The sequence below is a fragment of the Mchenga conophoros genome, linkage group LG14, assembly GCF_057382185.1.
Source record: "Mchenga conophoros isolate Kocher_MC1m ecotype Shallow Benthic linkage group LG14, M_conophoros_male_GT1.1, whole genome shotgun sequence".
In the NCBI taxonomy this organism is placed as follows: domain Eukaryota; kingdom Metazoa; phylum Chordata; class Actinopteri; order Cichliformes; family Cichlidae; genus Mchenga; species Mchenga conophoros.
Genome location: NC_140539.1, coordinates 20,847,798 through 20,875,480, shown reverse-complemented (window position 1 = coordinate 20,875,480; position 27,683 = coordinate 20,847,798). Strand labels below are relative to the sequence as shown.

Genomic DNA, 27,683 nt, shown 5'->3' with positions numbered 1-27,683 from the left:
ATAACCAATCTTTCAACTCTTTTAATCAACCACATTCAGGGATTTATTCTTGGGCTATTTTGGGGTTAGGTGGGATGACGTCCAACATTCATGCTGTTACATGAATACCTGCTTACAATGTGCTGTGCTCACTTTAATAACGACCGACTGGGCATTATTCTTCCCACTACCAAATCAGTTGACCTAATATACAAGATAATGTGACTGTTGTAATGACCACATCTTAAAATGCAAATTTAATTTCTACCTTAGAAACTGTAGTAGGTCTCTGGAGGTCCTCTGCAGGTTGGTCCTACATTTATTAAGAGGAGCTTACGGTCCTCTTTTACTTCTTACAGTGTATAGTGTTATATGTCACTATGGATTTTCCCAATACATAGTAACATGTAGCTTACTGGGAATAATACACGTGTAGAGACAGACTGTGTTTTGATCTAAATTACATTTCTGCCTCTTCTTATGTTTTTCAATGAATATCCTACAAGGAATGGCTGAAAATCAGAACAGTCTACATCTGTATCCAAACTTTGCAACCTAATATATATCAGATTGAGAGGTAATCAAAAAAGACATTTGTCTGGATTTATATTATTGTTCTATGTTGTCTTCTTTGTTATAACATGTTCAGGCCTACATCACTGACCCTTGGCATCGTGTAATCTCTGACCAAACTGACATGTGGGATCATATTCAGGTAATAAAGCATGCATGAAGCAATGTCCTTATTTACCTTCACAGGAGACAAAGTGGTGTTGTGTCAGTTGTGCTGTACTGGGATACAGTGCATACCTTTGCTTGTGAGTACCCCACTGCATGTTATCCTTTTCCCATTGATGGGCATCATGGAATATAGCAGTGCCATATAGCAGGCACGTTTTTAGCTGCTATATATTTAAACTGTTGTAATGTCTGTGTGCATTTATATGTATTTGTCAGAGACTGATAATTGTTTCTCCCGAAATCCTTTTACTGCTCGCCCTTTCTTTGTTATGCCTGCAGTTCATTATATTGGGTTCTGTGGATTGTACTCTGTGGAACTCTGAAAGAACAGAAAGGATTATGAAGGCAACAAGACATACCAAACAATCAACGGAGCGATCAAAGATGAATATAAAAGCATGGAGCATGAGCTTCGCAGAGGGCTGTGCGCTTGTTATAGTCACATTTCTGGTTTTGTCTGAGTTCATACTTGGCTGAAACCACTGTGCTCCTTTTAACAAAGACAAACTCTTGGTACAGTAGTTGTTTATTACACAGCTTTGGATGTGTACCGATCACCAAATAGTGACATCTTGTATCAGTGCGGGCTGTTATTGTATTAACCTGGTAATAATTGCTTCTCTAATCTTTTGGGTTTATTAACACGTTTCTAGGAGCTTTATTTTTAGACCCATTTGCTGAAATAGAATCGTGATTTTTTAATTTAATATAGGAAATTAGGCATATGATGTTCTGTGGCCAGAATAAGACCATCATTGTTGCTCTGCACCGTCTCCACTTTACCCCTGATGCTGTGGGAAGTCCAGAGGTCACCTAATGAGATCAGTATAGTTGTTTATAACAGGTATAAAGTTATTAACACTTTTATGATAAAAAGATGACTGGCACTTTTTCAGGATCAGATTTTGAAGGTATGAAATCTGACACTGAAGGTTTATCGGCTCTATTTTATATGAGTCTTCCTGTTCACTTGAAATGGAACCATCTTTACATTTGTGCTTTCATTTGCAGAGTCACACTGACACGGTCATGATGAAGAAACAAAAGCACAAGTCAGCTTGTTTTAGGAGGATAAGAGGAGGGATGCTAAAGTAAAAAGACTTTTCATACTGTGATTATACATGCAGCACAAAGGAAAGTGTGCTTTTCACTGTTGCGTCACAGTTTAACCTCTGTAACTTCTCTCTTAAAGATAAAAACACAGCTTTTTTACGATTTTATGCTGTTTTCTGTAACAGCCAAAGATACAGTCAGTTACTTTTACCGCCTGTGACAACTCATCTCGCTGATTCAGTGGTTTCTAATTAACTTTATACCAACTCCTTGCAGAGATGTAGCCTGATAGCCTCAAGGTCAAGCCTGTGCAGCAGTTCCTGCTGTGCTGTTCATCAGTCAAACTACTTCAGTGTCAAAGATTAATTTTTCTTCCTTGGTAACTTAAGTTGAGCATGTCTTGCTCCTGCTTATGAGCAACAAGGCCGTGGTGCTCCTCAAAAAGCTGAAACATCAGTGTGTTTTGCACACAGAAGGGTGACATAATGATTAACACACACTTGGTTTAAAAGGTGTGATGCAGACTTTCGGGTGCCAATAGTCCATTAGTCACTTTGGGAAAGTGGAAAAACCTGTTGAAGTACAAACCAAGTTACAACAACACATTAAAGCATTCTTGTGTTTCATCTTTGCGAAATACATTCATTATCTGGAGACAATATAGAGGAAGGCTTTCGGACAGAAAATAAACAGCTATCGAGGTGCTTTTGATGTTATTGTATTTCTTTGTCTCCTTGTTCTTGTCGTGGTTCCACGGAGCATCCTTTATGCTCCGCTGAAGATGATTTGCATTTGCCAGATGTTCAGCAAGACCATATTTTTATAAAGATAATGCAGTCTATTAATATTTGGATGTTGGGATCAAGAAGTCTGAAATTCCACTGTGGATTGAAGAAAGAAGAAAAAGAAAGAGATTAATCGCTTTGGCATTTCTACATTGCTGTGTGTGTGCTGGTGGCCACATTCACTGAACGTTCCAGCAGTGTTGTTTCCACCAAGGTCTTTGTACTAATACTGGCCTTCATGGTGAGACACAACATGACACTAACAAGAACAATAAGAAGAAGAATATCATGAAAACCTTTCAAACAAGCCCACAACATGGTGAATATCACCCTCAGAGGCAGAGATACAAATCTCTTATATCTTTAACCTTTAAATGTATTAAAACTTCAATAAGTTCATCTTGGTTTTGGTCATTTGTGACTTAAAAAAAATGTATTGCAAAACAAAAAGCTTTACAGCCTGGCCATGCACATCATTTGGCTGTGATAGTATTTTAATGTTTGTATAGATTTACATACAAAGCTCTATAAGTGAGCATGTTGATATGCACACAGGGTTTTGGATAAAGATTATATCCAATTTTTTGATAAGCAGCTTATATTAATCCTCATATATCTGATCTTTATTATCTAATTGCATGGCCATAATATCCTGAATATTACCATGGAAACTGATCTCAGGAAGCTTAAGCAGCAAATGCAATGTGAACGTGCCTCCGTGGTTTGATAAATTGCCATCGATCTTATTAGAAAGCTGATGGTGTTAACAAAACATTGCATTGTCTCGGGTCAAGCACTAGACATAATTTGTTTTCTTTGAGCGAAGGCAGCAATCATCCCGCTGGAGTCATAACAGCCATCATAACCACTAACGCGGGGAACATAGCCACGTTTCAGCTGAGTGTATTTCCAAGCTGGGCTAATAGCAGTACTAATTATTTGAAAAACATCTCCTACTTTTGCAGGACTGCAACAACGAGGCTTGCAGCTGTCTTTGTAGTTCTAATCAAAGCTCCTTCATGTGGCCTGATAGCCACTGAGGCCTCTTACTGAGTGACAACACTCAATCAATTTTCAAATTTTCTGTTTTACAACAAGCAGGTTACAAACTTACAAAGTAAATAACAAACAGTTCTTTACTTGTATTTCTGAGCAGAAAAAATAGTTTTAGTTGTGCAGGTATAAAACTGCATTCAGTTTGTTATTTGCCTAACCTGGTAAACATGGTTTTGATATAGTTGATATATATATGAAAATGAAGTAGATTGTTAATTTTAATGTTTTTGATTTTAGATATAGGGGATTTGTATAATCTTTATTACTCATATTATGAACAATCCCCCTTTTTTTGCAATATAGATAATGATTTTAGGGTTAGCCCCAATTTAAGCACGGTGAAATCAGTGAAAAATAGAGAACATGGAGCAAAATGTGGCCCGTAAAATATCTTAATTCACTCAATATTGAAATGCTTTTTGAAATGTTATGTTGGCTGTATTTTAGATTGGCTCTTTCAATGTCCACAACATCGATATGATTTTGCACTTGATTCCCAAGCAGCATCGTTTTAGTTTATTTTGATTTAATGATACTTTATTGACCCTTAATTGGATGAGCAGAACAGAATGAATAGATGGATGGATATTTTATTGTGTTTGCATTTTATACATCTTACATAATGGTTCACATTAGGTCTACTGACAGGATATCTACATAAAAATGGCTTCGTGGGGATTGCTGTTCCTCTGTTCAACCTCAGTACAAATTGTGTTTTTGGTATTAAGCATACATGTGAAACTGCAATTCTGTCAGTATGGTTAGATTGTGCACATGGTAGTGCACAGAAATGTGATAATCAAACTTTTGATTATTTGATCAAAGGTAGAATATTTAACTTACTTAAAGAAAGCACATCTTTACAATAGCGACACTGCAGATCCAAGAGTTGTAGTTACTTTTAAATCTAATGATGGGCTCAAATCTCATTGCCATCTATAGGATTATGACCACTGACCCCTCGGCTGATTTAAGGAGAGCCATGGGAACAGGAGGCAAATCCTTTCAAGGGGTCAAGTGGGAGAAATTAAAAATGATTGAAGGTCAGAAAAATCTATTATATGACGCTGATTGAAAACATTTCATTGAACCTCTTGGCAGGGGGCCGTATATCTGCTGTATGTGAAGGCATGGGGCAAAAAGGACTTTAAAATGGTGGAAGCAGAAAACTCAAAGGGTCAAAGGAGTAAGCAGGTATGAAGCCCAGAAGATTTTTATTTAATCTACAGACCATGCTCCTGGTAAAGGCTGGACGACAGCATCACACAAAGGAAAATCTATCACTCGCTCTCAGGGATTTGATTCTCACAGTTATGGAGGTTCAAGAAGGTCCAACTGATGTCAGCTATCAGAGGTAAGACTCAACATTTATGCCTTTATATAGGATGTGAGGGGTTATTACACCACTCACATCCCAGTGTTGTGTTTTGTGCCCTGTAATGCTGCAGTACAGCTGGGTTATCCCAAGACTCAAGCTACTGATCATGTAATAATAAGTGAGAAGAGAATCAATATGATGCATAATGATCTGAAATGCAAGTGGAAAGCTTTACTGCTTTAATGCACCTCTGATTTTTAATAACTGGTCATGAAATGGTAATTTCTTTCAAATGGGATACCAAGAACAGTCATTTGGAGAAACAGCTGCACATTTTATTATTCAATATCCCTGGGATACCAACTGTAATTACTGAATTCATTTAAGTGCACACTGAGCCATAAATGTGAAGTACTCTGTGATAAAGCTCGCTGCCTCAGGCACTCTGAATGAATGTTTTCCTGAGTTTTTAAAGGCCATTCATAAATCATTATTTCTAATGTGGAATTTCAGCTCTATTCTCACTTTATCGCACACACCCCTGTGTGCGATAAAGTGCTGTGTACTGTGTACTGACACGTGTGTAGCTTCAAATGCTTAAATTAAACAGGATGGCTAAGCTGTGGATCTGAGGAAGAAAATATAGTCGATGGCCTGGTGTCATAACGTCCACTTTGGGAAGAGCACGTGCAGCCACACCATTAAAGGTCCACCCTATAATAGTCCTGATTTGTTAATGATCACACATATTTCATGCTTACTGTAATAAAGGAGGTCTGCTATCAGGTAAAGTTCTGCTTAGATTTAGCTGTATACATTGTTCTTGTAGCTTTAAGGATTACTCTCAGCACATGTAGATACACTATGGTTTTCACGTTTCAGCCACTTTCCCCCAACATTCCTTATCTCTCTTTATCGTTTGTGAATAAAGAGTCAAATGCCCAATTTGTCAGTTTGAGGCCATGCAAAACAAAACAAATCAATGTTTAATTTAACCAGCTGGTTTAAAAAAAAAAGCATGTTTGCCTTCAGGTGATATTTGATTGACAATTTATGTGATCTGATGGCCACAGGAAATCCATCCCTCTTAAAAAGGTTTACATTTTGTCATATGTATACAAAGAAGAGACAAAAAAAAAAGAAAAAGAAAAAATGAAAAAGATGGGCCGTCAAACGCTGCATACAGTGTAAATAAAAACAGAATGCAGTGATTGGCAAATCTCAGATGCTCATATTTTATTCACAATAGAACAAACATGTTGAAAATTGATCATTTTAAGAAACATTAACTCATTTTAAATTGGATGACAGGATTATGTCTCACAAAAGAAGGGAGATGACAACAAAATCCTGTAAAAGAACAAAGAAACCATTTTTACCTACTTGTTATATTGGCAACAGGTCAGTAACATGGTTTGGTATTAAAAACAATCTTAGAGAGGCAGAGTTTCTCCCAATTAAAAATGGGCAGAGATTCACCAGTCTGTAGAGACAGTGCCCAATATTATCATAAAATGAAAAGATTCAGTGGAATCGGGAGAAATCTGTGTGCAAGGGATAAAGATGAAGATTACATCTATGTAATTTTCAGGTCCTCGGACCGCACTGAATTAAAAACCGACATGATTCTGTCATGGAAATCACCTGATGGACACATGAACACGTTCAGAAATGACTGTCGATATGTAAACGTGATCCAGAAATGCTGCTGTCTTCTCTGAACCACAGCAGCAAAATATTTTGGGAAAACTTGAAAGCTTTAATACTAAACTGGCCAAACTTTTTGAGATGTGTTTTTGCCATTGATTTCAAAATAAATGAGCATTTTTCTTAAAATGATACATTTCCCCAGTGTAAACATTTGATATGAGTAAAATAAGGGTTTATGAGATCAGCCAATCATTGCAACCCCCCCCCCCCCAAAAGAAACCAACCCCCCCCCCCCCCCAAAAGAAACCCCCAAACAAACCCCCCCCCCCCCAAAAAAAAAAACAAAAAAAAAAAACTGCTTCATTTATTAGCTGGTACCTAGTCTTATTACTCCAGCTTTAAACACCATTAAAATTTTATTGAACGGAAAGGTAGACATATACATGCGTGACTTTTAATCAATAACTAACACAATGAGAGACCCGCTAGTTAACCAGGGTGAATGCCAGTTTTTGCCCATTGAGCGCTAGGATAGGCTCCAGACACTCAGACGACCCTAAACTAGTTAAATTAACATAATGGATGGATAACTGTCGACTGGACTAGTGATGATGGTAGAATTTGTTAGTGATGTTTTGGGTAACAACACATAAAACTAATATCTTTAAAGAACAAGAAAACAACACCAGGTCAAAATTCAAATATTAGCCAACAAATCACAAACATGACGTCTGTTTCACATTGTAAAGTATGTCATGAAGCAGGTACTGCATATGAGTGGTGTGCTAACATATTACAGCACAGCTCTGCTTTGAGCTGAAAAGCAAAGTTAGCAGGCTAATAATGCTAACACGTTTAGCAAATTTCCATTTTTATGTTGATCATTTTGGGGTCTTTTTTTAATTTCCAGGAATGACTTTAGTTTTTGCAGATAAAAGATAAAAAAGAAAGTTTAAAAAAAAATTTATGAGGGAGTAATCCAGCCGACAGCTGCTAAATAAAGATCAGGAAGCAATTTAACAAGTACATGCCCGTCGACAGCGTGTCAGCAGAGATATTTATCTATTTAAGGTACATACCATTTTGCCATATCTGCTATTAGCGAGTCTGTGGTGACATGGAGGGGACGGTCAGAGAAGAAACAGACATGAAAATGTCATCCTTTTAATTTATTGTTTAACCCATTCATTTTCATAATGGCTTACAATGTAGGTTAGAGGCTGATCACTGACCTGATCAAACAACTAAACTGGATGTGCAAGTTAGTGTGCATTTGTTTTTCTGCAGGATTTTTATTTGTATATAGCAGAGAGTAAATTATATGCAAAAGCCCTCAAAGAAAACAACATTCACTCACCTGTCATGATTTTAGATCTGGCTTACGTGTTATGTAATTCTAAAGATATGTCAAGTTCAAAACCGTACAAACTGTGCTCTGACTTGCTGTCAGAGGCATTGTTTTGTTGCTCCAGCTCTAGAAAACATGATATTGCAACTGAGAACAGCACCAGAGCAATTATTTTCCAGAAGACATTGAGACTTTGACTAAAGAGCCCCCCAGATTCTGTTCCCACATTACTCCCTCCTCAAGATCTTCATCTTTGGCAGAAAAGGCCTTGGGCACCATCTTCACTCTGCAGAGGCCTTGCATTGTAACACAAGAGTTTATTCAGTCTGTAACTAATCCTCAGTCTCTGTCATTCGGCCTCACCCTCTCATTGAGGACAGGGTTTGTTCAAGGTATAGCTACGAGCTAAGGCTGCTGTTGTTCCTGGTTCATTGGGAGGATAGGATAGGAATCTACCTGTATTGACATACCTTTACTCCCTCTCTCACATTCTTCGGTAAATATCTACCTCAGTTTCTTTTCAAGCTTAACAGCTGATTTTTAAACACTAGTTCCTAAAAATATCAGGGATCTTAAAATGTACGTGGGAGCTGCCTGGTGGTCCTAAGATCAGTTTGACTTCAGATTCTGCAGCCCGTAAGAAACAACTGGTGGATATGTCCACGAGGTATGACATTTACTGTTACTGGTTACATCAGAAACTAACATTTCCAGAATGACTGCTTCTGTTCACTAGAAACAGCAGCAGTGGCGCGTTTGTATTCTTGCAGGCTTCAAATGCACAAACGGTGTTGCCTGCATTCACCTGTGCACATGTTTGTTTGAACACTCAATAGTTAAATGAAAACAGATCATAGTGAAGGCAGCCTTTGCCATGGGCAAGCTCAGAAAGCAGGGCAAGATGCCCGTTCTGTGCTGTGAGCGGTGCTGTATTTTATGTCCCGTACAGACAGCCAAACATTCAGAGAAAAGACTGATGGAAGGAGGAAGAGAGGGCTGCCAGCTGCCAGTGACTGCACCAAGTAGATCTTTTGAAACCTGTTCCAGCAGGTTTTTCTTTCTTATTGCTGGGCTAGCTTGGACGAGTGCCCCACACACCCACACACACACCCCCACCCCCCCCCCCACACACACACACACACACACAAAACATGAGGATGATATTCCGAGCTGCCAAAATCTGAAACCAACCCATCAACCATTTCCATACACATTTAAACAGTCAATCTAATCGAAGTACCTCACTATCAGGTATAAGGAAGTGGGAGGTGCACAGGTCCACAGGAGAAATAGACTTAAGCTGTCAACAGAGGTTAGAGGGCTGAGTGAGAGAACCTAACTGGGACAAGAAAGAGCAGCCACTGAATCCAAAAACTAGGTGAGTTAAATTACTAGTTGTTGTATCATTGTAGGATCTTTACCTTACAATATAGGAGAGTGTTCTTGTGATTTGGCGCTATGTAAATAAAAGTGAAATGAATAGTTGCGGTAAATTTTTGTAAGCTTTCTTTGATATTTTCTGACATTGTTATTTTTATGCTTACCATGAGTGAGTTAGTTTATTATCCTTCTATTAATGGCAAAGTTGCAGCACTGCAGTATTGCTGCTGGCATGGGTGCAGGAGAGGAATCCTCATTAACCTCTGAACTTTGAGTGGCAACGTTCTCATGCCAACACAACTGTCATCGGTATCATCCAGGCCATTAACAGATCTGCCTGCTCTTTTTTCCCCCCCCAATAACAACAGACTTCGAGGTGAATTACCCACCTTCACAATCGTGTGCGTAAGACTTAGCTTGTGGGGAGAAACAGTAATAATTTAGCTTTGCTTATTCTGACAGTTGACTGCTGACATATGCATCAAGCTTCCTCGTGTTTTGTAGAAAATGTTGGCGTAAGGAGGCATCTATTCCAAACAAATTGCATGATAGCAAGTAGTTAAAAAGAACCCCTATACTTTATGTAATCCTCACAACATCACCCAGAGAGAATTTCAGCCTGCAGCAAGAAAAGCATTCATGAGAAAATGAACACATTTTACTTGATACCTTAGTGACAGCCACCAGATTTGTTTCCATTAAAACAACTGACATGTGATCTAATGAGGGATCATATGCCCTATCCTCAAATTAAGGGTTTAAAGTAGTTGACTAAAATGAAAACAGTAAATAGTCCAGCTAGATGTGGTTGTCTTGGAACATTACCTTAATTTGCACACCCCCATGAAATGCAAATACAAATGACACATTATGCAGCAGTCAAATCCCACATGAATTCAGGCCAGATACTGATTCAATACAACAACCATAAATGTACCACCCACTTCCTGCTCACCAGACCACAAACTTTAAAATCATCCGGTCTGTGAAGACGTAACTGAAAAGCAACTCAGCTAGCCAGACAATTGGTATCTCGTCTTCAGCTTACCTGTCATTTAGCTGTTTGCGGTTACTGGCACTGCCTCAGATCATGAGATTTGCATATTAGGATTTCATAATGGGCTGAGAAATATGTGAAGAGTGGGATGGGGGTTCTTGAAACGCTGAATCACTGAGTTTAGAGGGAATAATTATTCAACTTGACACAAATGAAAATTTATCTGCCTTCTACTAACACAAAAATAAATACTACTGACCTACATACCAAATCTTCCACATTAATTTCTGGGCGTGTCCTGTATGATCCTGTGAAACTGGCAGCGGACCCTTTGGATCCTGTGGGTTGAGGGGTGGCACCTGCATGGCTAGTCCTTGTTGTCTACATCATTGGTTATGTGTCAAAGAAGCATCCATATGGATCCCAAAACCTAAGGTTTCCCATCATAGGGTTTTATTGTTAATACAACTGCCCATGTTTTAAATGTGATAGCTGGCCAGTGTAAGTGATTTAAAATAAGTCCATCATCTTCTGAAATTCTTGCCCATTCTTTGCAAAACAGCTCCAGCTCAGTCAGATTAGATGGACAGCGTTTGTGAACAGCAGTTTTCAGATCTTGCCACAGATTCTCGATTGGATTAAGATCTGGACTTTGACTGGGCCATTCTAACACATGGATATGGCTTTATGTTTAGGGTCGTTGTCCTGCTGGAAGGCGAACCTCCACCCCAGTCTCAAGTCTTTTGCAGACTCCAAGAGGTTTTCTTCCAAGATTGCCCTGTATTTGGCTCCATCCATCTTCCCATCAACTCTGACCAGCTTCCCTGTCCCTGCTGAAGAGAAGCACCCCCAGAGCATGATGCTGCCACCACCATATTTGACAGTGGGGATGGTGTGTTCAGAGTGATGTGCAGTATTAGTTTTCAGCCACACATAGCGTTTTGCACTTTGGCCAAAAAGTTCCATTTTGGTCTCATCTGACCAGAGCACCTTCTTCCACATGTTTGCTGTGTCCCCTTCTAGTTTGTGGCAAACTGCAAACGGGACTTCTTATGGTTTTCTGTTAACAATGGCATTCTTCTTGCCACTCTTCCATAAAGGCCAACTTTGTGCAGTGCACGACTAATAGTTGTCCTATGGACAGATTCCCCCACCTGAGCTGTAGATCTCTGCAGCTCGTCCAGAGTCACCATGGGCCTCTTGGCTGCATTTCTCATCAGCGTTCTCCTTGTTCGGCCTGTGAGTTTAGGTGGACGGCTTCGTCTTGGTAGGTTTACAGTTGTGCCATACTCCTTCCATTTCTGAATGATCGCTTGAACAGTGCTCCGTGAGATGTTCAAGGCTTGGGAAATCTTTTTGTAGCCTAAGCCTGCTTTAAATTTCTCAATAACTTTATCCCTGACGTGTCTGGTGTGTTCTTTGGACTTCATGGTGTTGTTGCTCCCAATATTCTCTTAGACAACCTCTGAGGCCGTCACAGGGCAGCTGTATTTGTACTGACATTAGATTACACACAGGTGCACTCTATTTAGTCATTAGCACTCATCAGGCAATGTCTATGGGCAACTGACTGCACTCAGACCAAAGGGGGCTGAATAATTACGCACACCCCACTTTTCAGTTATTTATTTATAAAAAAAAATGTTTGGAATCATGTCTGATTTTCGTTCCACTTCTCACGTGTACACCACTTTGTGTTGGTCTTTCACGTGAAATTCCAATAAAATTGATTCATGTTTGTGGCTTTAATGTGACAAAATGTGGGAAAGTACAAGTGGGCTGAATACTTTTGCAAGCCACTGTAGCTGGAAATGTGCCGCGGGCACATTCATACATTTGAATCAGCTACAGCATCTTGTCCCCAGCTTGTCAGCTTTCACATGTGATTTATTTATTATTCATTCCACTGACAGCCATCGGTGTTTTTTCTGTGACACAATCATTAGAGAAGAATTTGCATATTATAAGCTCAATTTGTCACCATAGGGCAGGGCAGAATCTGACATGTTACTGTTGAAGGTTCTTTAAGTCAAAATGTTTTCATTAGCATTGCATAAAGGTAAGGGTAAAGTTTATTTATTAAGCGCTTTTCATAGACAGGTAGTCACAAAGCGCTGCACACAGAGATTAAAATAAACAGTACAATAAATAAACAATAAATAGCAAAATGCACAATATACACAATATAGAGTTTAAATGTAAATTAAAAAATATAAAAATATGAAAAGCATTGGTCAACAGAAAGCTTGTTTAAACAGTAAAGTTTTTAACTGTTTTTTAAAGGATTCCACAGAGTCAACCAAACGTAGTTGTAGAGGCAGACTGTTCCACAGCCTTGGTGCCACAGACTGAAAGGCTCTGTCCCCTTTCATCTTCAGACGTGTTCTGGGAGCAACCAACAAACTCTGAGTCTGTGAGTGGAGACGGCGAGCAGTAGTGTATTTTGTGAGAAGCTTGGATAAATAATCTGGGGCTTGGCCATTTAGTGCTCTGTACGTTAAAACGATAATTTTAAAACGAATTCTAAAATCTATTGGGAGCCAATGTAAAGAACATAAAATAGGAGTGATGTGAGCTCGCTTGTTAGAGCGAGTTAGTAGTCTGGCTGCTGCGTTTTGTATAGCATATATTACTGCAATTAAGTCATTGAGTGTGATTGGAGAAAAAGAAGTAAATGACCCGGGACAACAAGGGGCATCTTCATAGGGGGAGGCACTCGAGGAGATTTTGGATCTCAAGTCCATCACCTTATTTACAAAGTAATTGAGGAAAGTGCTACAATCTTCGTCAGAAAGTAACACAGCATGCTGAGTTGGAGGAGAAACAATACTGTTGATAGTATCAAATAGAATTAATAGAATAAAATGGTCACTTTCATTCTTATTGTTTCACAGTACATTAAAAATAATTGCAATTGCAAGACTCATATAATGATAAAGAATAGATGTTAAATGCTCATAAAATTTCATCATCTTTGTCCAGTTCCACTGAAGCACATACAAACCGAACCACCTGACTGAATTTATCAAATATAACAAAATAATAGCACAACAAAACCCATTTTAATATTCACATTAAAAAGTACACAAATTGAATTTTTTCATGCATAACATCCACCATCCTACATCTACTGCTGCTTGCAGAGGTCAAAAAGTATATTATACAATATTTTCTATATCATGATTAAAACTTATGTGTAGATGCAACCACAGAAATTGTGACACTTTGTGGTAAAATCTACACCCATAAAAAAATAATTTCCAATAATTTAAAACAAGATTATTTAGCTTGAATAATTTACATAACAAATAACCCCGAACTGAAGATCAAAGGGTTGCAGCATTCACTCTTAGCACAAAACTCTGATCTTGTGTTTAATTTGGACTATTCTGCCTCTATGTATTAAACATAAGAAGCCAAGTGGTCATAATCTAACAATAAATGACACAAACTATCTCAGTAGTTAAAAGCCTGGTTTACAGTTAAATGCTAGTTAAAAGAGGCTAACTGTGTAAAATCCAGGAAAGTGTCAAAAATAGAAATGCATACATGCAATACATTATTTGTTCATGTAGAGTATTACAAGTATCACATGCTCTGTTAAGTTTAAAGAATTATTTTCTAAAATAAAATAGAAAACTCACTAGATTGCTGATTGTTAAAAGGGAATGTGAGTTGGAACATTTAGAAAGCATAAGAAATAGAAAGGAATAGAATAAAATAGCAGACATGAGAGTCATGAAGCTCCTTGAAACTATTAGCGCACAATTTTATCCTGACTTGCTGATGAATCCTCACAGCTGACCTATTTACAGATTTAATACTTACACAAGATTAGTCACTTAAATTTCTGTCTCTTGTGCATTAATAGTCATCCAAAAGTACCATAAAAAGCATGGACAAAATAAAAAATCCTTTTCATATATGAGAAAGATTTTTAAGACTGAACAGGTATGCGTTTTTTCATTTTGGGTAAATTTCACATCAAAGTCTTGGTAGTGTCATGTCAAGTGTAGGAGCCTCTCAACCGCCCTAATACATGTATACTTTCATGTTTAAATAAAATGGAAATCATGAACACTGATCTTTGTAACATTACAAAACTTTTTTTGTTTTTTTGTGCAAAATGAGCAAAGAGATAGAGGAACAACCTCTCTTTTTAAGATAGATGCAGTTTTTAAAAACTACACAACTTTTAGGTATTGATTTATGGAAACACAGATAAGCACACATACACACACATTATGGCCACCGCTACAGCTCCTTCTTTTCTTACTAAAAGTGCATCTGTTCTAGCTGGTGACAGTGTCTGTCAAGCAGATGAGAGGATTTGTTGCCACAGTGATGAAAACGTCAATCTCTCAGCTTTCACCTCGACACTTTAGCCTCCTTTGATGTGAACAGAAAGAGCTACGATTGCTACTTCTCTCTTTTCCACACACAAACTTTCTAAGAGAGGCACTTTGTCCGCCTCAGCATTACTTTACTTTACGTGACCCAGCGCCACGGTTTGTTGGCAGTTTTAATGAGCTTGGTTTATGTGGAGGCTGAGGTTACCTTTACTGGAACCAGGGCCACGTGTCTCACACCTCTGATGGGATCACATAACACTTTCAGATAACCCTCCTGACCCACATACGTCCACCAGCACTTTGGAGTTTTAATGCTCTGGTGGTGAAAATGAACTCAGCTGTTCCCACGCCTGCATTCGTGCTGTCAGATTTACAGTAGAGAAATGACTCACACGATATTATCACAAAGGATCAGTGAACAGAAGTGCTTTCCCCAAACATGTCAGAGTTGATTCCTCTTATATGGCAACAGCAATATGAATCAGATTTCACCACCGTCCACTTGAGTTTTCTTGTCATGTTTTACTCCAGAATGAAGGGAATTGTGTTGGTCTCTAGCAGAGAGTTGAGTGAGTGCAGTAAGCAGCCGCTTAGCTTAGCTTAGCATGATACTGGACACAGGTAAAACACAAAACCCAATGTAAAACAACAACTTCAAATTACAGTCCTGTGCAAAAGTCTTGAGCCACCCCCTCATTTCTTTAAGCCAGATTTTTTAGTAGTAGTTGAACAATTGGTTTTATCTTTGGACATTGGCTGCTTTTTCACTTAATTTAGCCCTGTCCTTGTACCCGGTCATTTTCAGAGGAATGTTTAGTTTGTTTGTTAAGCCATTTAACAATGTGAATCATTTGAGGTCAAAAGGGGCACCCACCCCAAGGAATAAACCAGTGTTGTGTCAAAACATAACAGACAACTTAGCAAAGAACTGATTTTAAATCGCATGTTTAGGCAATTTGTTACTTATAACCTGTTGTTCCAAGTAGTTGATTGTTTTCAATCTTTAGTTTTATCTATGAAAAATGCCAAAGATAATACAGTTTGACAGACATGAAATGTTATTTTAGCACCATCAAGGTGGATCCAAAAGAGTTATTACAGTAGCTGAAAACTTGGCATTTCTCAGTATAGTGTTCAGTGTGTCTTTAAAAGACTTGGGAAACCGGATCGGTAGGGGGGAAAAGGAGAATTCACAGGCCTAGAAAACTCTATAGCAGATGAACAGTATCAGTATCATGTCATTTAAATGTATGAAAATTTACCAACTACCTCAGACATGTAGTTGGCTCTTCAGTTCTGTTTACTCAAGTGTCATTGGAAATGTTCTCAGTGAAAGGATGGCTGTCGAGAAACAATTCTTAAAAGATGGGAAACAGGGAGAAGAATGGAAAAAGCTGGACAACTGGACTGAAAATCAGTGTCAACAGATATTATTAATTGATGTATACAAATCCATTATGAATGTCAAAAGAGAGGTACACGGTGAGTATCTGTAGAAGTCCAGTCCTTGAGAGCTACTGTCCTGCAGCGTTTAGATGCATCCTTGTTCCAACACATCGGAATCAAATTAATGGCTTGTTACCAATCCTTTGCCAAACTTGATGGCAAGTTGAAGAGGTAATTCAGCTATTTAATTCAGCTGTGTTGGAGTATAGATGGCTGTCTCGATGGAGTTTAATAAATTCAGCCACCTGCTCCTTGCTATGTAAAATATAACAGGACACTGGCGTAAATGCTTGATCATCTCACACTTCTGTTTAATCAGTTTTCTTTTTGACGTTTATTCAGCTGTGTGAAAACTATAACTTTAATCTCAGCCAAACCGATTTACTCACGAACTAATAAAACACTGAAAAAAGCCAAACAAAAACATCAAATGCATTTGGACAGCATTTGTCGCGTCGCTGTGACGTAATCGGCCTACAAACGCGGCATCAGGAGGGTGCAGCCTATGAATTTGGACACCCCCTGTATCTTGAGGACTGGAGTTGGAGACCCCTGGTCTACAGCCATCTTTAAAACACAGTGGAACACTATGAGCCTTGGATTGGCCTCCCCAAAGATCAACATTATCGACAGTGTGGACTAATCTTGACAGAGAACAGGACAAAATGCAGCCAAGATCCAAAGAAGAGCTTTAAATGTCTTAAAGACTAATTGAAGAAATTACAAGAAAGCTTGCCTAAGGCTGCGTTAAAGATGCTTTTGCGTTGCACTGCATCAATTTCCTATTTTCCTAGCAAAATATAAACAAATGTGAGCTTTAACTGCACAGCTTTTGCCAATTTTGTCACATCCTAGCAAGCAGTGCAGTCTTTAAGCTGTGCACTGCTAGCTTAAACTAAGATAAGCTAAGCAGCTGCCAGATACAACATCATTATATTTAGCATACAAAAATGACACCAGAGTCAGTCTCGTTGTCTTATTTTGGTCCAGCAGCATTTAAGTTTTTACTAAATTACTTTCACAGCTTTTTTTAACGTTCAATTTGACTAAAGCCCCTGACAACAACCCAAACGTTTCTCATTTAGCTTGTTTTCACAAATGTCTTCACAGCAGCAGGTTTTGGTGCAGGATGTCACAGTCACTGACATTTTCCCCGAGCAGCAAATCTCATCATCAAACATCACCCCCTCAGGTGAGTCTACACACCTGTGAACCCTTTGGAGCCTCACATCAACAGATGGTAGAAACAGAGGCAGCCGCCTCTGGCATTGCTAATTTAACCCAAAATGACCTTCTTTTTTTTTTTTTTAATGTAACACTGCAAATAAACCAGTTCTGAATCTGCTTTGAGTCACATCTAGCTGCTATCTGCATTTCTGTGTAGTGTTTCTGAATTAAACTGAGTGAGTTTTTCAAAAATAACAAGAACAAAGTATATGAGGGCGGGGATTGTACAGCTACCCACTTGCAGACAGATACAACTTATGCCACTTTAATGCTTATTAAATAGAACTTAAACTACTGTCAGGATAAATAAACCCGTCTTAAATCCTCCAAAAAGACTTCTGACACATTTTATTTTGTGGCCACACTCTAAATAACAATAAAATAAATAAGAATAGTAATAAATAAAGATGGCACACTTCTCTGTTTACCTTAGGGGATTCCCTGGAAAAACTGTTATTGAATTCTTTGTTTAAAATTAAAGTGGAGAGATGGGTGCCACCTGTTTTGCAGCAGTTAGCATATTTGTATTTCCAAGTAAATCCAGCCTGTGTCAAATCACTGTGATGATGGTTTTCACACCACAGACCAAAGAAGGCAGCTGCTTCACCCAGGAAAAGAGCAACACCTTGAGTCTGAGAACTGCAGCAGTGAGCAGGAGGCACAGCGCTGATGGAATGATCAGTTCACGGTCAGGGCGAGGGGACCTGGACGCTGACCGTTTCCACCCGTATCAGCGACAGTTCAGTGACGGAGCAGTGACAGAGTGCCTACAACAGTGCTCTTCTTCCTTTAGCAGTCTGCATGAGGTGTGCAGTCCTGGCAGTCATTCGCACAGCAGCGATATGCCACCATCCTGGGACCAGTACAATGGCAGCATTCAGGTTTCTATCCTTATGATACTCTCATTTTATCCTTCCATATTAATAAAGTTTTGTACAGCCAAAAGCAGCCTGATTGATTTGACACAGGAAGATAGACAGGTCAAAAAAAAAAAAGATCCACCACATCACAGCAAAAAACACTGTCTTGAAAGCTTCTCCAAACATTTTTCCTTCATTTACTTACATTTGCAGAACTCATATCCAGAGCTACCAGGCATACCTGTGGATCCTCCCTGTTTTCTATCTCAGAGCTATCCATCCTACAGCTCAGCAAGTCCTCAACAACAGGTGAGTGTCCTGCTTCAGGCACTCAGAAATGCTTTAGAGGACATGACGTTTAGGACACGAGTAATATCTAATATTTGCATTTATGATATGGTGTGCACATTGGACTATAACACAGTGGTCAGATCATGATTTCTTCTCTGTTCTCAAAAGGTCTCTTCTAGACTGTATCCTAACAAGGACCAGTCCAGCACCTCAAAATATAGTCTCTCCAGCCAGTCACACCAGGACGACACCACACAGTCCATCTTTCCTAAGCCCATTTACTCATACAGGTCTGAAGCTAAATCTTTTGTCTACCTTTTTTTACTTACTAATATTTAATACTGTCCGTGCTATCACAAGCAGGGTAGCTTTTTAAAATATATAATTATAAATAAAATTCTTTATTGTGGCAGCATTTTGATTTTCATGGCTCTGAAGAACAGCAAAACAGGAAGTCTCCCAGTCAGCGAGATCTACAGCTTCATGACTGAACACTTCCCATATTTCAAGGTACCACAACGTTATTATTAAATACTTTACTTAAGCATGTTGGCTCACTGAGACCAAGGTTTCTTTTCAAGAAACATTTGTGTGCTAAAGACATTTTTGTTTTAAGGGTAAACATACAGACACGTGATATAGAAACAAAGCATGTGACATAGTCACTATGACCCAGTGCTTTGAGTTTATTTTTGACTTTTGATTCTCTTTCTTGGATTTAAGTTTTAGCTTTGTATTAGTTAGTCCTGAGTTTTGTATTTTCTAGTGCATCATAGTTTATTATTTCTAGTTCCTGATTCTTGTTTTGTTACATTAGCTCCCTTTCGTGACCAGTCTGTTTCTAATCTTGTCTCTGTGTCTTGTCATCAAGAGCTCCTGTTGTAGTCTGTCTAGTCTCTATGGTTTGTCTCTTCAGTCAGTCATATTTCCATGTTTGTTTATTTCCAGTCCCTGTGTCAAATTCATGTGTCTCAATTTTGGTCTCAGTGTTTGTTACTTCCTGTTTTATTTTGATAATCCCTTATTCCTATACGCATTGCATTCAGTTTTTCTTCCTCTGTGTCCTTACTAGAGATGGACCGATCTGATATTACGTATCAGTCCGATACTGACCTAAATTACTGGATCGGATATTGGAGAAAAATAAAAAATGTAATCCGATCCATTAAATATCACGAAAGCACCTCACAAAACTTGCAACACCCCATAACTCGCCTCAGAACGTTAGCACGTCGGAGCAGTATGCATCACCTGATAGAGCGGCTGTGGCATGCGGGACCTGTCGGTGGTCTGGATAGCATGTGGAGCTTCGCTAGCAACCCGGCATTTCATCTCCAACAAAGTTATCCCCGAGAGAAGTAAAAAAAGTGTGTAAGTCCATCTCTGAATGTTTGTAAAGCATTCCTGCGTTAAGCTTAACAAGCGATATATGGAGCGACTGCCTCTTCTTGCTGCTACTTCAATCATGAAACTGCTTAACGATCAGCTGATCGGCTTTTCTGTCGAGTCCGTGTCTCTTGTTTGCTTTTGGCCCACTTCGTGCCAGAAAGAGGAAACCAGGGGCTGAACAACAGCAGCACGTTTAAGCTTGATCAGCTGTTGTTAGAATTTATTTATTATTACTTTCTACTCGAGGATCTTTTTCTACGTAGCTGACGGCTGGTAACTGTGCAGGGGCGGATCTAGCAAAGTTTAGCCAGGGGGGCCGATAGGGCATTAACAGGGAAAAGGGGGCACAAAGACATACTTTTCTTTCTTATTCTCATTTAAAATGTCGAGCTTTTAATAAATAATTATCTGACACCCAAAGTTTTAATTTGATGTAAAATGAATAGAAGTCAATTACTGTATATAGTGACTATTAAGTCTAATATATATACCCTAGTAAGCTATAGTACTTTTTCCTTTGGGAAGGTACCATCTGTGCAGTCTGCAATTTTGTTGAAGAAAGATGTTGAATCTATTTAATATTTCTTGAAAAATAATTGATTTCTGTGCATTTTTTTCACACTGCATCAAATTAAGGTTGATTACGTCGATTAAGCATCATGAGGTGGAGCGTGAGGGGTGGTTCCCTATTTTTTATTTATTTATTTTTGTTGTTGCTGGGAGTTGGAACCCTATTAGTTAGGTTGCTTAATATTTATGCTAAGTACTCTTTAAAAAACCAGAATAGGGAGGATGGTGTAGGTTTAAGTTTATTAGATTGAACAGTATTGCTGAACTATGAAATTTTTTTTTTGCATATAGGTATAACAGAATAGCTTTAGTGTAGTTGTTGTTTTAAACTTGAGTATGAACTTATACAAAATGCAGCAAGATATTAAAAAAAAACAGTTGTTGATTAAAAAACACTATATCAGATTCATATCGGTATCGGCAGATATCCAAATTTATGATATCGTATCGGACATAAAAAAGTGGTATCGTGCCATCTCTAGTCCTTACTCCAGATTAGTCGCTGCTGTGTTCACAGCTGTCTCAACTTCCTGTGTCTGTCCCAGTCTTCCCTTGCTCTTTGTTGTGTTCTTGAGTATACAAGTGTCTCTTGACACTGAACTGACATGTGGGACTTCATTGTAATGGGCTTCCTAAATGTTATTCTGTGTGTTTAATCGAAGTGGAACCATGAGTGTACACTCAAAAAAATCTTTATGCCCAAAATGCTGATTAACGAACTGATTTGGTTTTTCTTTTTGCGAATTTAAAGTGTAAAAGATTCAATATAATAAATTACCATTAAAACTTGATTGATATGTGTGCAGTTTATACCAAGCGTATTTTCCTTAGTGATTAATTAATTAATAGTAGTTTAAATAAACAAACCTTTCAGTACTTCAGAAACGTTTTTTAAGGGCAATTTTGTAACAGCTGTTCCAGGGTAAAGGACAGAAAAATACAATTGTTAACAAACGTAACAGAAAATAGTTGTAAGACAGTAGCTCATATATTTAAATGGAGCATTTTTCATTATTAAGCGATTTTAAGTGTTTTACTGATATTGCAATTTTTTTCTGGGAACCATGGAAATCACTTCATGGGCTTGGGAACATTTCTGAAAACCCATGCCTCCTTTCCAAAGCTGTTCAGTGGGCTGAATTGGGGACTTTGCTGGCCCATTTCTTATGTTTAACACCCCTGCTATACATCATTTGCTCTCAGTTCTCACGCACGGTATTAATTTACAAATAAAACAGTGATGCACTTTTTTGTTGGAGGGAGGTATACATATCAATGCATTGCATCCTTTTTTTGGTGAGGAGTTCTAAGTAACAGATTAGATTAGATTAGTTACGCTCATAAAATACTCCACATCTAAAGGAGCCAGCTGAGGTGGTTCGGGCATCTGACAAGGATGCCTCCTAGGCACCTCCTGGGTGAGGTGTTCCGGGCATGTCCCACCGGAAGGAGGCCCCGGGGCAGACCCAGGACACGCTGGAGAGATTATATCTCTCGGCTGGCCTGGGAACGCCTTGGTGTTCCCCCGGATAAGCTGGAGGAAGTGGCTGGGGAGAGGGAGGTCTGGGCTTCTCTGCTTAGGCTGCTGCCCCTGCGACCCGGCCCCGGATAAAGCGGAAGAAAATGGATGGATAAAATACCTTTATACTTTTTTAGTGGTTAAAGCCGCATTGTGTCAGAGCTGATGTAAAAACAGAGATATATAAATAATAAATTTTTGTATAGCAGTTGACAGATGTGATCATGTTAAAAATGAATGCCTTTATTCATTAATTTTGATAAATGAGGCAGCTGCAGGGTTGGACTTGAACCCTGCAAACGACAAATATTTTACATTTTCCAGCCATCTATGAATCAGTTCAATAGGTTCAGAGTAACTTCTGGAGGGAGCTGAAAGACTTGCTGCCATTCATATTAAAGATGGCTTATAGATGGCTGTTTTCCAAACAGCTGCCTAAAAAAAAAAAAGAATGAAAAAAAAAGTTAAACATATGCTGCACGGCTCGAATATACATGAGACAGATGAAATGATATTTGAAGAAAAGTTGGGTTCACTTTGTAAAAGCTGTTTCTAGATACGTCTAAATGCTTCAATCAACACATCGCTTATGTGCAGTTCAGTGGACACTTGTTATGGCATGCAGATACCATTTACTGGCAGAGCAGATGGTGGCAATATTAATATACTGTGTGTTGTAATATTCCCTGCAGGGTGGACTGAGTACCCTGATTTTATTAGATGGTTCACAATTAATTTATAGTTGCTCTCAAGATATTTTAACAAGAATGTAACACATGCAGCGGAAGACAATCAGGCAAGTGAGGTCGAGTTTCTTTCAAAGTCATACTCAAGATGTGGAAAAAAAAAACTGTGGAAACTATGGAAAAATGTTCTGTTTGGAATTCTGTATAGGGTGTTCCCCGAAACAATGAATCATAATAACATTCATGAGCCATCAGGAGAATTTGTCCAGTTTGTTTAAAGTAATATGAGGTGTCCCGGCAGCCAAGTGGTTCACTTTTAACATAAGTGTTCTTCATTTATCTTTTTCTTCCTGTGTTCAGACGGCTCCTGATGGATGGAAGAACTCTGTGCGGCACAATCTGTCCCTGAATAAGTGCTTTGAGAAGGTGGAGAACAAGAATGGCAGCACGTCTCGTAAAGGCTGCCTGTGGGCGCTCAATCCAGCCAAGGTGGAGAAAATGCAGGAGGAGCTGCACAAGTGGCGCCGGAAAGACCCCGTTACTATTCGCAGGAGCATGGCAAAGCCAGGTCAGTCCCGTAGGTATCCAACCTGAGAAATTGCAGAGTAGAAATTAAGGTATACAGAAGATTCTTTTCTACTACTTATTTTGCTTGTTTTACTTTTCCTGTAGAAGATCTTGATCGACTACTGGGAGAAAGACCGGAAAGACTCAGGTCTGTGCCACCAAACCCCAAATCAGGCACATTAACCAGAGCGACCCCCGTCTACAACCCCTCCGCTTTTACTTGTACTCCAGCTGAGCTTCGCCCAGCATGCCAGCCCATTTGCCAGTCACATTATGCTCACCTTCAGCCTCAGCAGCCCTTCTACCTCCCCCCTGCTGTCACACACCCCAGCAACTCATTCACCCTCTTCTCACCCTGTGGACAGCAGCCTGCAGCCGGTATCCCATCATCCACTGGAAGCCTCAACTCACCGGTAGCTGGGAAGATACCACCTGTTTATAACAATGCTCTCCAGTGTGATTACAGTGTTGAGCCCAGGACCACCATGCAGGAGTTTCTGCTGGAGGGAGACACCACTTATGACATTGACATGCTCAACCCCAGTCTGACTGACCTTCAGCTGCAAGGTATGAAAGACAGGGACAATACGGAGGGAAAATGAGTGCACCAAGATTTGCTTGTGCAAGCTTCAGCAGATATTTATTACTGATACTGACAAACTGGTTTAAAAGCTGATAGGAAAGAAAAGGGAATTTAGGAGCTGTGTCTTAGTTGCATAGTTTGCCCACCAGAGAGCACTGAAGAGTTGAGTTCCTTGCTTGGTAGACAAAGCCCATCATAATCTTTTACACAACTTTAGATCAGTCTGCATTTCTGCAGGCTGCTTTAACTGTAAAAATAACAAAATAGCAAACTGTTGTGTGAGTGTAGCATCCCTGCTAAATAATGATTGGTGTTGCTCTCTAAAATATGACCTGTGGTTCCTTTTTTGCAGGTAACCTGTGGGAGGAGCTGAGAGTCGACAGTCTGGTGGCAGAACCACAAGTTAGCACAAGCTCGTCCGCTACCTTTGTCCCTCAGAACCACCACATCCAGAGCAGCGGCCTGCATGTCGTGCCTCCCATCAGTCAGACATCAGCTGTGGTTGCCAGCGGTCGTTGTGAAGCGGAGTACGAGGACGGGGACGAAGGGCGAAATGTGGAGCAGCATGGCTGTTTTAACGGACTAAATCCCGTATTATATTCAGGAGTGGAAAGCTTGGCTGGGTATCTGACCTCCTGCACTGCATCCGTCTCTTTAATGTAAACCTTCGCTCTATGGATTTGATGTACCATGTGAGTCTGAACGAGGAATATAGTTTCAAGCAGTTTCACACTACAGTGTATGATTGGTGGTAATTTAAGCCCCGTGGCGTGTCCAGCGGGGTGGCCTTGGGGGGCCCCCCCAAACCAGACTGGCCACCCCGAAGCTAAAACAATAAAATTCAATTAAATATCAAATGTATGATTATGTTTCATAGTGAAGCTCAGATATCCGAGTGTAACTGAATGCAGCATCGGCTTCTGCACTATGAGCATCGTGTTAGCAAAGGTAGGAGAGCCAAGCACGAAAGACGGCACCACAGAAAACAATTTTTCTGCGAAAGATTAGCAGGTTAACATAGCTGGACTGGCCATCGGGCATACCGGGCATTTGTCCGGTGGGCTGATGACTTATTTATTTATTTATTTTGTAACGGCATGAACAATGAGAGGTGGTGGATTGGCCAGATGCTGGCCGATGTGTAAAAATAACTCAGTTGTTTGGTGGTGGCTATGGCGGAGCTTCCACAGAGGCAACAGGTGGATGAGGGAAAGCAGGAGGAGGAGAGACCCGAGGCGGCCGCCAGTCCGAGTGTCAGGTGAACTGAACTTCAGATAAGAAGTTATGACCTGCAGTCTCTCTGGGTCATATATAAACCAAGTTTAGGTGGAGTTTATTTTCGTTGTGCTGACTTTTTACAGTCAGTTACAATAACTCGTACTGCGTGAGCTAGCATGACAGAGTTTCTATACAGCTGTGTGGGTGCTATGATGTTACTGATAGTGAACTTTATTGTATTCATAAGGTTAGTTGGTAGAGTTGCCAACGGCTCCTTAAAAATGGAATGGTCCCTCATTCAGAGAAAATATTATGCGTCTCGTATTGAGCTGAGAAGAGACGCAGTTTGTCCCGTACTTCAGCTAGAATGAAAAAAAGACACAAAGCTGGATTTATTCTGTCGTTAGGCTGCACAGCTGCCTCTTCTTCTCTCATCCTCTCACCCTCCCTCTCCTGTTGCAACTTCAATCATGAAACTGATCAGTGATCAGCTGATCGGCTTTTCTCTCTTGTTTGTTTATCGCCCACTTTGCGCCAGAAAGAGGAAACCAGCGGATGTCGCCCTAAACAACAGCAGCACGTTTAAGCTTGATCAGCTGTTGTTAGAATTTATTTAATATTAATTTCTAGTATCAGCTGATGTTTGCTGGAGCCACAGCTGTAAACCTGCTGGTCATGATATCAGTTTGTATATCTGGTGAGAGGGAAACATGAAGATGAAACCAGGAGATGTCCTTACTGAAGCATCAGAGCTGAACAGGTGATGGAGAAACAGGTTTACCTTTTAGGTGACATGAATGAGTTGAAGTTATGAACTGTTTCTGGGAGACAAATAACACCAGGCTCCTTTTTTAAGCAGCTGACAGCTGGTAACTGCAGGGGCGGGTCTAGGAAAGTTTTGCCAGGGGGGCCAGGTAGGGCATTAACAGGGAAAGGGGGGCACAAAGAAATATTTTTATTTCTTATTCTCATTTAAAATATCTAGCTTTTATTAAATAATTATCTGAATCTTGCGAACAAAGTTTTTATCTGACGTAAAATGTATAGAAATCATACATATACCAAAAAGACTATACATCACTGTCACAACAGCGTTTGTTTTCATTCAAAGGCTTTATGGCTTTAATACCTGGTGGGCTGGTCTGTAGTCAAAATGCCCAATTTTTTGTCCCAGTCCAGCCCTGCAGGTTAATACTGGCAGTGTCACCATGCCAGCTGACTGTATTTCATCATCAGCCAGTGTTGTTCTTTATACATCAATATTACCAAAGTTTACCATAAGGCAGCATAGAAAGTATTTACTTGCTTTCAGGTTTTATTCAAATGTTAGTCTTTTCAGTTGTTTCTCCACTTTTTTCCTGTTTCAAAATCAAACACCAGTTTGTGAGAAGATTATCTTCTTTTTTTAATAGGCAGAAAAAGTTTTGCATTGGCTAATTTCCCAATTGTATGTTAAAAATGTTCGTATTTTAATATTCAAAAATATTTTTGCCCAAAACATATGTGCACTATATGTCAGTAAAAATACTATGCAAATATTGCTGTCCTTGAATGCTGAATAAGCACTGACAAAGCACTGATTGTATCTCTTGTACTTTATCAACAGAGTATCTAAAAACTTTGCACCGTAGTGGTTAAAATCTCATTCTAATAAGAGTTAAAAGTGCATTTGGTTATTAGGTTTATAGGGTTACTGAATTATGGTTAACGGTTGGTAGAATTTTTTTTAACATTATCTGCCAATTACATCTGCCACCCTTCTCCAAATCTGTGCCCCTACCTGGCCCCCCAACAAAAATTTTCTAGACACGCCACTGTTGAAGCCATCGCTGCAACAGACTCTGATGAAATTGGTTGTTGAGATTTTCACTGCATGCAGTCACAGTTCAGCTGATAGGACAGAAGAGCTCGTGTATAGTTATTGTCTGAAACATTTTTCCGCCTCCATTTCTTCTTATAGCTCCTGATGAATTAGACTATTCAGTATTAGAGGTTTACAAAGTGCATGTGTTTTGGTTCATTGCTTCTTCCTGCGGCTCACTCCCTGATCAGCAACAAGCAGCAAACAAACACAACAAACCTTCTTCACAGCAGCTGTTTTTGACTTGAACTAGTCAGCAAGATAAGGCAGGTGTTACTAATCACGTTAATGAAGGCTTAGTTTCTAAGCAGAACAGCACCAAGCTTCATTAATGTGATTAGTTACACCTGCTTTTACCTGCTATTAGAAGAAAACAGTTGGAAACCGTTAGAATATTCTGTCGATGATAGATATTTGGATGAAACCAGGTGGTTGGAAATATGACCTTACATGGTTGCTAATTTTGCTCTGAAAGGTTTCCACTGCCTCTGGGTGTCCAAAAAACCCCTTGTTGTTTCATGTTTATACACCATTGACCAGAGTCTGTGTATCATGTACTCACTGGCTCAAACCATGCACAGTATGTGCTGAGAGGGAAAAAAAGAAAGAAAAGATGCTGATGATTGATGAGTGATACAGTGGGAGATGCAATAATAACGGTGCAGTAAGACTGTTGCTACAGAAGATGGCGACAAAAACACGTTTTGCTTGTTGCGTGTTAGGAATAATCTTTGGACATGCTTTACTTTCTGTGTGCATTTGACTGTTTTCTACATCAAATAAGTCAAAGGAAGAAGAATTCCAAGT

General features: G+C 39.4%; 1 protein-coding gene across 5 annotated transcripts; it reads left to right on the top strand.

Annotated features, from left to right (window-relative positions):
- Window positions 1–4,810: 4,810 nt before the first annotated feature.
- Window positions 4,811–25,924, top strand: foxn1 (forkhead box N1). Of its 5 annotated transcripts, none has more exons than XM_085243299.1 (9): window positions 4,811–4,968; window positions 17,216–17,297; window positions 17,917–18,213; window positions 18,406–18,501; window positions 18,652–18,773; window positions 18,897–18,993; window positions 23,008–23,224; window positions 23,320–23,781; window positions 24,150–25,924. In XM_085243299.1, the coding sequence occupies exons 1-9, from the start codon at window positions 4,811–4,813 to the stop codon at window positions 24,458–24,460; spliced, it is 1,842 nt and encodes a 613-aa protein (XP_085099425.1). In that variant the 3' UTR covers window positions 24,461–25,924. The 5 variants fall into 5 exon arrangements, with proteins under 5 accessions (XP_085099425.1, XP_085099426.1, XP_085099427.1 ...); XM_085243300.1 differs by having other exon boundaries at window positions 4,875–4,968; window positions 23,008–23,215; XM_085243301.1 differs by lacking the exon at window positions 4,811–4,968 and adding an exon at window positions 9,222–9,308.
- Window positions 25,925–27,683: the final 1,759 nt, after the last annotated feature.

Coding starts and splice junctions, on each gene's coding strand:
- foxn1 (XM_085243299.1), top strand. CDS start 4,811: ATGAAGCCCAGAAGATTTTTATTTAATCTACAGACCATGCTCCTGGTA. Junction 17,298..17,916: donor ATCAAACATCACCCCCTCAG/GTGAGTCTACAC, acceptor TTCACACCACAG/ACCAAAGAAGGCAGCTGCTT. Junction 23,782..24,149: donor GACTGACCTTCAGCTGCAAG/GTATGAAAGACA, acceptor CCTTTTTTGCAG/GTAACCTGTGGGAGGAGCTG.